The following is a 10,902-nucleotide window of genomic DNA, read 5'->3' as shown; positions in this document are numbered from 1 at the left end:
ACATACTGTGAACAGAACAATCACTAGTTGTGACATTGAATCTGTAATAAGAAAAAAAATCCCCATCAAACAAAAATCCAAGATCAGACTGCTTCACGTGGGAATTCTAACAAACATACAAAGGAGAGCTAATATCCATCCTTCTCAAACCAGTCCCCAAAAATTGAAGAGGACTGACCATTCCCAACTTCATTCTGTGAGGCCAACATTACCCTCATATCAATCCAGAAAAAAATGCACTACAAAAAAGAAATTTATGGTCCAACAGCCCTGATGTATATAGATACCAAAATCTTCAATATAATATTAGCAAACTGAATTCGACAATGTGTAAAAGGAACATTTTACATTATGATCAAGTGGGATTTATTCCAGGGATGTAAAGATGGTTCAATACCCACAAACTGATCAATGTAAAACAACAATTTTTTTAAAAAAAGGGCTAAAAAACACATGATCTTCTCAATCAATGCAGAAAAGGCATTTGACAAACTTGAACATCTATTCATCATAAAAAAATGTCATCAAAGTTGGTATAGGGGAACATATCTCAACATAATGAAAGCCAGGTATGATAAACCCCCAGCTAACATCATACTCAACAGTGAAAATCTGGGAGACTCTCCTAAATTCAGGAGCAACAAAATGATGCCCTCTCTCACCACTTCTTAACATAGTACTGGAAGTGCTAGCCACAGTAATCAGAGAAGAAAAAGAAACAGGATCCAAACTGGAATGAAAAAAGTGAATCTGTCACTATTTGCAGACCACATGGTACTATATATAGAAAATCCTAAAGTCTCCACATAAAAACTTCTAGAACTAATAGATGAATTCCATAAATTTCCTGGATACCCATGACACTTTTCACAGAACTAGAACAAATAATCCTAAAATTTCTATGGAACCACAATAGACCCTGAACTGACAAAGAAACCTTGAGAAAGAAAAAAGCTGAAAATATTCAACCTCCTTGACTTCAGAATATACTACAAGGCTACAGTAATCAAAACAGCATGATACTGGCACAAAATCAGACACACAGATCAATGGAACAGAATACAGAGCCCAGAAATAGACCCACACACTTATGGTCAGTTCATCTATGACAAAGGAGTCAAGAATGTACAATGGAGAAAAGAGAGTCTCCTCATTAAGTAGCACTGGGGAAACTGGACAGCTACTTATAAAAGAATGAAATCAGAAAAATTTCTTACACCATTTACAAAAATAAACACAAAATTAATTAAAGGTCTAAATATAAGAACTGAAACCATGCAACTCCTAGGAGAGAATATAGGCAGAATACTCTTTGACATAAATCTTATCAATACATTTTTTGGATCTGTGTCCTAAAGCCAAAGTAACAAAAGCAAAATTAAACAAATAGAACTCATTTAAACTTAAAACTTCTGCACAATAAAAGAAGGTATTGGAAATGTGAAAAAACAATCTACTGAATGAGACTAAATAATTATAAATTAAATGTCTGATAAGTGGTTATTATATATATATATATATATGTATATATATATATATATATAAAACTCATATAACTCCATATTAAAAAAAATCCACTAAAAATGGGAACAAGACATGAAAAGACACTTTTCCAGAGAATATAGAGATAGTTAACAAGCACATGAAATAATGCCCATCATCACTAATTATTAGAGAAATGAAAATCAAAACAGCAATGAAATAACACACTTCACACCTGTCAGTATGGCTATCATCAAAAAGTTTCCAAATAACTACATAGAGTAGGATGTGGAGAAAAGGGAACACTTGTACACTGTTTTTGTGAATGTAAATTGGTGCAGCCACTATGGAAATCAGTATAGAAGTTGTTCAAAAAATTAAAAATAAAACTACTATATGATCCAGCAATTCCACTCCTGGGTACATATCCAGGAAAAATGAAAACATTAATTCAAAAGGATACATATGCCCCAGTGTTCACAGCATCATTATTTACACTAGCCAAGATATGGAAGCAACCTAAGAAAATGAAATTCTGCTTTTTGCAGCAAACTTGGATGGACCTAGAAGATGTTATGCTGAAATGAAATAAGTCATACAGAGAAAGACAAATACTGTATGATATCGTTTATATGGGGAGTCTAAAAAATAAAACAAATGAATGTTTACAGCAAAACAGAAATAGATTCACAGATATTAAACAAACCAGCGGTTACCAGTGGGGAGATGGATGGAAGAGGAGCATGATAGGTGTATAGGATTAAGAGATTACAAATTGCTGTATATAAAATAGATAAGCAACAAGCATAGAGAATTACAGCCATTATTTTGTAGTGACTTTTAGGAGAGTATTATCTATAAAAATACTGAATCACTGTACTGTACACCTTAAACTAATATAATTTTGTAAATCAACTAAGCTTCAATGAAAAATAATAAAAAATAATGCCATAGGAAAACTGAGGGCTAACATTTCAAAATTAAATATGGAGCAAAATTCACTTCCAAAAATTGACCAGGTTACATACAATGTCAGTACCAGATTTCTCAGATAATGGATTACATTTTCCAAATTCAAGAACTCTATTTTTGGGTTAACTCTTTGATTTGAGTTAGTGTTCCCAAGGAAAGTCACTGGCATCTCCACTCTCTTTACTGTTTGTCTCCCTTAGCTCTTTTTGAGGTATCTGAAATGTACTACATTTGCTTTTCTAGTGTTCAAATTTATAATTCTTTTGCAGGAGAAACTTCTGATGCAAATAAAGCCTATTTGGAAAAAAAACAGAAAAAAATCAGAGAAATCTAAACAAAGAGATTAACATATTAAGAGCATGGGAGGTAAGTAGTAACCCTGTATCCACTTGGAACCACCTTCGGATAGATATCATGGTAATTTACTACAGAAGAATGTGAATTAAATCATAATGTCCTCTGATTGGGTGATCATAAGAGCTACATATGGGGAAACATGACCTTCAGTATAGTATTTCATGTTGAATTCAATATTTAACTAAAATATTATCTTGATTTTCTGGAAAAGTAATATCTATCACTAATACATCAGCAGGGACAAAAAATGCAGAATCACAAAATAGAATGCAATGATCATTGGGATGGAAGTAAAACAGAGTTTCATAGGAGCTTAGTGAACTTTGAATGTTAAGAAAAACTTCTTAGACAAGTGAAAAATCAATCTGATGCTAATGTGTTAGTAGAATCTGTAAATTCATGTGTATTGATGGCAGAGAGAACTCAGGGACAAGAAAGCTGAAAATAAGACAAACCATGGAATAGTCCGGGGCTTGCAAGTAGCTCCTATTGATTAGTACATAGGGTATTAATACATAGCACTGATGAGAGGTATAGCTAGAAAAATAATTATGGTCATGGCAAGAATGTGAATGCCTAGCTAAAGATTTTGGATTGTATTATTCATTGATTCAAAAAGATGATTTGAGATCTTTAAACTGAAGAAGTAAACTACATCTCTATTTTCAAAGAATTCAAGCACAAGAATTCTAAAGAGGACATATATAAACAGGCAAATTAAACAATAGTAATTGTTTAAACAGGAATCTGTACATGGTGCTGTGAGAATGCCAATGGGAAATAATAAAATTATCTTGATAATTAAAAGAACAATGAAATATCACATCACATCTGTCAGAATGGCTTTCATCAAAAAATTTATAAATAACAAAGGTTGGCAAGAATGTGGAGAAAAGGGAATCCTGGTACACTGTTGGAGGGAATGTAAATTGGTGCAGACACTATGGAAAACAGTATGGAGGTTCCTCAAAAAACTAAAAATAGAACTAGTATATGAACTAGCAATTTCACTTGTGGATATATATCCAAAGGAAATGAAAACACTAATTTGAAAAGATATCTGCACCCCAATGTTCATAGCAACAGTATTTACAATAGACAAGATATGGAAGCAATCTATGTGTCCATTAATAGAGAAATGGACAAAGTAGATGTGGCATATATATATATATATATATATATATATATATATATATATACACACACACACAATGAGCTATTACTCAGCCATTAAAAAGAATAAAATTTCTGCCATTTGCAACAATGACTTGCTTTGTGAAATAAGTCAGACAAAGACAAATACCCTGTTATCACTTATATGTGGAATCTAAAAAATAAAATGAATGAATATAACAAAACAGAAACAGACTCACAGATATAGAGAACCAACTAGAGGTTACACATAAGGAGAGGGGAGCAGGGAGGGACAAGATAAGGGTAGGAGGTTAAGAGAGACAAACTACTATATACAAAATAAATAAGCAACAAGATATATTGTACAGCACAAGGAAATAGAGCCATTATTTTGTAATAACTTCAAATGGAATATAACCTATAAAAATATTGAATCTCTATGTTGTACATTTGAAACTAATATAATATTGTAAATCTACTATGCCTTAATTTTTTAAAAAGTAAAAAGACAACCCACAGAAAGGGAGAAAGTATTTTCAAATAATATATCTGACTGGGGTCTCACAACCAGAATTTATAAAGAACACTTACAAATACAACAATGACAAACAATCTAAAAATGAACAAATAACTCAAATAGACGTTTCTCTGAAGAAGATATACAAATGTTAAACAAGCATTTGAAAAGATGTTCATCATCATTAGTCTTTAAGGAAATGCAAATTAAAACCACAATAAGCCACCCACCAGGATGGCTGTAATGAAAAAATATATAAATAAAATGGTTGAATCACTTCTAAAATAAGTCCTTCTCGGTAGATTTATGATCTCATAGTGTCACTATAGTAAATTCCTGTTATAGTAATTGTTTTGAGTATAAATTTGCATTTAGATTATTCTGTTCAAGAGAACAGATTAGTCATTGGTGTGCAAGCATCATTTTATAAGTATTTTTTTAAACTAAACATCTGAAGATGGGAGGAAATGTTTAAACTGTGAAAATATTCTTATGCTGATTTTAATGAAGCCACTACAAAACATGTTCAGACCTAATCTAATGACCTAAGTGAATACTTATTCTATAAGGAATACCATGAAAACGCATATGCAAAATTATCCCAGCTTTGTAAGCGCTTATTAAGAAGGCATTGGAAAATGTTAATATTTTGCAATGAGCCCTGAGGAATGGGAGGTGGGCTTACAATTGATTATTTTCTTCTTCATGACAATTCGCTGAATTTTACACCCGTGCCCACACTGTCCATACAATTCCTTTGCAATTGATGAAAAAAAAGAGGAAAGAAAAAAACAAAGAAAGAAAAGTTATCCTCAACAAGTCCAGGAATGACTAGTCAGTAAAAATTACAGATTCTGGGTCAAGATGGCAGAGTGTGAGCACTAGAGCATTTCTCTTGTCCCACCTCAAATCCTCTTAAATGACAGGAAAGGCAGGTTTCTGTATTTAAAGAGTAACTACAGAATGTCAAGGAGGAAAGGAAAGGGCAAATTCCTGGAGGATGCAAAGCAGACAGGGCAGGGAAACTGAGGTGGGCTTGGGGGTGGGGGTGGGGATCCTGGGGGCCCAGAACTGGAGAAGGGGCGCTAAGCGGTTTGGGAGGGGATCTGTGAGCCAGGCGGCTCCAGATTTTGGAAAGGGTCAGGGCTGGGAACCAAAGAGCGCCTCCCAAGCCGAAGGCAGTGGCTGACCTGAGAGATGTAGACAAGGAGGGGTGTGTGGCGAGTGGTGGGGGTGGTGCGCTGTGCTGGGCAGGAAGGGGAGGCCTCTCTCCTGGCAGGAAGCTGTGCTCTACGGAAAAGAAGGAGGAGACTGCGGAGGTGGCAGCGGCTAGTGGGATCCCAAAGTGGCAGAGCGGCCGCCGTGGCGGCCGCCAACGGGAAACGGAGGGCTCACAATCCTAGTGCTGGAAACACTGCCGCGATCCTCTTCGCCTGCCCTCTCTCCTGCTTGACAAGCCTCTCACCTAAGGATCATCCTTTCCAGCTCTTGCAAGCACCTGGCTCGTCCGTCATCTGCTGATCTTCCTTCTACACAGGCTCACCGCGGAGGCAGCAGCGAGGTGTCCAATTTGGGCACGTGAGGCCCGCAATCCCCGGCCTGGGGGAGTCTGTGACCCCCGGCCTGGACAGTGTTGGACTCCAGGCGGGAGGAATTGGGGGTGGGGGGTGCCTTCTATTTCTTTGGCCCTAACCGCAACTCACTCCCTCTAGCGTAGCCGGAACTAGCTGGGGAGGAAGGTTACTGCAGGCACGCAGCCAGGATGCCATGATTTCCAGCTTTCCTGTATAGCTTTCAGGAGAAACTTAGGCGCGGGTGCACGAAGTGCTCTAATTAGGAGAAAAAGTTCACCGTGGCATGCATTGAATTTATTTTTTTTTGATTTCCTTTCTTGTCCCGCCTTGCTACTCTGCTCCTCGCAGGCATGAAGACCCCATTCGAAAAGGCAGCAGCAGGGCAGCGGTCCAGGACAGACGCAGGACATGCCAGTGTGTCTGTTACCGTGATGAAGAGAAAGGCTGCACACAAGAAGCATAGAAGCAGGCCCACCTCCCAGCTTCAGAGGAACATCGTGGGCTGCAGGATTCGGCACGGATGGAAAGACGGAAATGAACCTCTAACACAGTGGAAGGGAACTGTTTTGGATCAGGTACCTGTAAATCCCTCTCTGTATCTTATCAAATATGATGGCTTTGACTGTGTTTATGGATTGGAACTTCACAGAGATGAAAGAGTGTCATCACTTGAAGTCCTTCCTAATAGAGTTGCATCATCTAGAATCAGTGATACACACTTAACAGAAATTATGATTGGCAAAGCAGTGGAACATATTTTTGAGACAGAGGAAGGCTCCAAAAATGAATGGAGGGGCATGGTCTTAGCTCAGGCACCTGTCATGAATACGTGGTTTTACATTACCTATGAGAAAGATCCTGTATTATATATGTACCAACTCTTAGATGATTATAAAGACGGTGATCTACGCATCCTTCCAGATTCTAGTGGTTCTCCTCTCACAGAGAGGGAGCCAGGAGAAGTTATAGACAGCCTTGTAGGCAAACAGGTGGAATATGCCAAAGAGGATGGCTCCAAGAGAACTGGCATGGTCATTCATCAGGTGGAAGCAAAACCCTCTGTGTACTTCATCAAATTTGATGATGATTTCCATATCTATGTTTATGATTTAGTAAAAACATCTTAGAGGTCATTTTGAAATTTGCCAAATATGTGAGACTTCGTAAAATCTGTACACACAGAAAGTCTTGATGGCTTTACAATTTGTAAGAACTATCCTCTCCCTTTTTTCATGCTTTTGTCTGGTAAAAATAATTGGAATTTCCGCCATCTTAGACAATTTTGGATGAGATTTTTTTGCCCATATCTCCAGCCTTTTTACTAGTTTCTCCCCACAGTAGGATGATTGACTTATTTAATTAGCGAGAAGGGTGAAGTCTGACACCCATGGGCCCATATTTTTATCTTGGATGGTGTTAATATGTTAAAGGTGGCTGTACACCTCTTGCCTCATTCTCTTGGGCATTTGGACAATCTGCACTCACTGAAGTGTAAAGGTTCCTGAGATATTCAGTGTGGCTAGCTGGGTAAGTGTCTTTGCAGCCTCGACTCTCCCCTTAGGTAGCTTCAAAAGTCTGATTAGGGGAGTAGTAGGAAAACTCATTTTGGTCTCCTGCCGAAGTTGCATTTTAAATTCTAACTGTACTAAAAGTAAGGCTAAATTTGGCTCCCCTTCTGATTCTTATACCTATTGCTCAAAAGAGGTGTATTACTCATAACTATTTGGCTCAAAATCAAAAGGGTAGTTATTTTGCATTTTACAACATAAGCATAGGCTGGCTGAGAAACTTTACAAAATTGATAAGAGGGCAAGCATTTGGGAACCAAACTGTAAACAGAGAAATCATTGTTGGTCATCAGTAGCATGAGGATCTCTGTTGTCTGCAATAGCTCTGGCTGGTACCTGCAGACATGGAGTGGGTTTTTACAGACACAGGCTGTGCAGGCAGATTTTAGCACAAGAGAGCTTTGCCAGCCCAATGGAGCATTAGGCCAGGCTCTCTGAAAATTTTTAGATTAGGTTTTAGATTTGACTCTTAGAGGACTTCTGAGTCCCAGCACATGAGCAAGGCTTTGCTAAAACTGAGAAAGGCTGAAAATAGGCTGTGTTTCCTTATAGGAACTGGTGAGCTCATTTATTATGGTGTCCTAGCAGGACTGTGAAACACATAGATTAGAATCAATGCTAGATGATCAATAGGCTTAATGATGTTCTAAGTGATTAATAATGTTCTAAGTGCTGGCATTGGTAGGTAGAAATCTAATAGATGTTTGTTAGTGTTTTGTTTTTCAACTTTATCCTGTTTCTTGGTTGGACTTAAGTAGTAGGTGAGCCCTACTTCAGCAGAAAAATAAATAATGGAATGGGCCTTGTATCTTCTATTATTGAAGGCATTAGTGAAGGTTAACCAAAGCCTAGGAAAGAAAGATTGAAAAATAAGCAAGATTTTAGAGAGAAGCACCTAGCCAAAGCCAATGCTTTCTCATTGGGTTTCTGAAAAAAGCTCCATTATCAGTAACAGATGGGCCTTGGACTTCTGCAGATTTGGGGCTGGGACTCATGAAAGTACAATCAACTACTTAGGAAAATCTTCCAAATTAGTTTTAAGTTCACAGATCATGGAGTCCAGACTATTGTCACAGACAGACTGGCATCCTGCTGAGGATGAAACCAAGAAGATATTACCTTCTCTCATGTTTTCTCTGTCTACTTTTCTTCCTTTTGATGCCAGTAAGTCTCTGCTGAGATATTTGAGTGACAAGAGCAATGTAGGTCTGTATTACCCATTGTACTAGGTCATGAGGAAATAAATTTGCTTGAGATTATCTGTCTTAGTGGCTGAGTGTTAGTGTCCTTTCTAATTTTTTGATGTGAGGCTGATACTGTGATAATCTTATGTCCTGTTGACCCTGTGGACTCTTATTGTATGGCATGTATGTATGACATGCAATTGTGGGGTTAGATTAATTCAACTCCTGAAGTTCTGAAGGACATACACCAATCAAGAGGAAGACAGCCCAGGCTACAGCTGCTGAAGGAACCCCATGTCTGTCCAGACATCTTTGTGAGATCTGTATGGCTGACATCAGGAAAATAAGAAATTGGGAAAGGCAGAATTTTGGACTTTAATTCCTTTGGACTTTAAAATAGAAATTTAATTTGGGACATCCATTTTTCCCTTGGAGTTTAATAGTTGCTGTGGGTTTCATATAGTTCAAATTAAGGTGTTTTCATTATATTGTTGATATTGTATTATTTGGAGTATTTTAATACTATTTTGAGGGCTTAATCTCTGTAAACTATGTCAGATAATGTGGCTGGACATAATTATAAATTGGGGATAAATAGTGAGTGAGTTTTCAGCCTGGGGCATAATGTAGCCTTGGAGTTAATTTAGTGTTCTATTCTGACGTATTTCAGAGCCTTCTGGGGCAAAAGCAGAACTGATCACCAGTCTTACACAAGTGGGAGCCTGACATTCCTAAGATACTGCTGGTCTCCCCCAAATGGGACAGCCAAGCCCTATTTGTCTTGGGTGTTGGCCATTGTGGCTTAAGAGAATGAAAATGTATAAAGGTGTGATAGGATCTATCCTTTACATCTCTCCATGTTCCTAACTCAAGGAGAAGAAGGGACCTGTGCCTCTCAAAACTATTTGGAAGAAAATTTCTACACATCTCCACTAGCCACTCATTCAGTCTCCCATATGGGAAGAGAAATATCTTAGTGAAATTGAGAAAAGTGTTATTTATGGATATGCAACCTGGGCCCCTCTTGGCTCTTGAGCTTATTTCTCAGAGCAAGGTATAGGAAAGATTACACTCCTTCACTACATGGCTGGGTAAGCATCTACTCTGTAGACCTCTCTCTTTCTCTTAGATTGGGGGACCCATTGTCTTTACAGTAGGGGTAGAAGTTCATTTCAGGCTTAGGTCCAAAACATGTTCTCCAGTCCAGATCTATCAGCAATAAAACTGGTATCTATTTTTATTATTTTTAAATTTTTAATATATAAATCATTTTTGGACAAAAACACATGCCTCTGGTAAGAATCAAGCAGTACAAAGAGATAGAGAGTATATAAAGTAAGTCTCCTTCCTTTCTTCCCACCTTTGACTTCAGTCCCCCAGTCCTACTTTCCAAAGGTAACCACTCTTACCAGTTACTATGTATTTTTCCAGAGATAATCCATGTATTTACAAGTATATTATGTATATGTATATCAATTTTTAATACAAATTGTGGCATACTATACATGCTGTTCTGAATTTTGCTTTTTCACTTAACAATATATTAAAGCTGATATTTTAATCCCTCTTTTATTCCTGTGTATGTATTTTAGTTGGTTCAGAATCTGGAAGGGAAGGAGGTATGATTAATTCAGATCTTTAGGTCCCAACCTAATAAAATTTACATGTCCCTGTAAACCCACCATTTCTGCCAGGAAAATTTTTCTGACTAGTAGAATGTGAAATGTGTATAAATGTGATTAATTTTGTGGAAGGAACTCTGACAGAAGCCAGTATATTTTTATTGAGGGAAGTTAAAGGGAGAATCAACTATAAATTGAAGCTGTGGGAAAAATTAAGGTAATATAATCAGTAATTCAAAAATGAAATGAACAATCTTTTTTATTCCAGCTTGCATTGATGTCTACTGCTGTATGCAAATTTATTTGCCTTTTATAACAGAATGATTTTCTGCATATAACAAGAAACCCATTTGTTTAAGATTTAAACAGTTACCAAGCATTATTGATTCATGTAACTAAAATAATCCAGAGGTTAGATGGGCTTCAGGCTCAGTTTGATTGGCACTCAGGCTCAGTGTCTGATTCGTTAGGATTTTCCCTCTTCTGTATGTC

At 37.3% G+C, this 10,902-nt stretch overlaps 1 protein-coding gene across 1 annotated transcript; it reads left to right on the top strand.

Annotated features, from left to right (window-relative positions):
- Nucleotides 1-5,762: 5,762 nt before the first annotated feature.
- Nucleotides 5,763-10,349, top strand: SPIN3 (spindlin family member 3). Its single transcript, XM_006218840.4, has 2 exons — nt 5,763-6,023; nt 6,385-10,349. The coding sequence occupies exon 2, from the start codon at nt 6,387-6,389 to the stop codon at nt 7,161-7,163; it is 777 nt and encodes a 258-aa protein (XP_006218902.1). The 5' UTR covers nt 5,763-6,023; nt 6,385-6,386; the 3' UTR covers nt 7,164-10,349.
- The last annotated feature ends 553 nt before the right edge of the window (nt 10,350-10,902 follow it).

The sequence above is a fragment of the Vicugna pacos genome, chromosome X (genome assembly GCF_048564905.1).
Source record: "Vicugna pacos chromosome X, VicPac4, whole genome shotgun sequence".
NCBI lineage: Eukaryota > Metazoa > Chordata > Mammalia > Artiodactyla > Camelidae > Vicugna > Vicugna pacos.
This window is presented reverse-complemented; position numbering and strand designations above follow the sequence as displayed.

Coding starts and splice junctions, on each gene's coding strand:
- SPIN3 (XM_006218840.4), top strand. CDS start 6,387: ATGAAGACCCCATTCGAAAAGGCAGCAGCAGGGCAGCGGTCCAGGACA.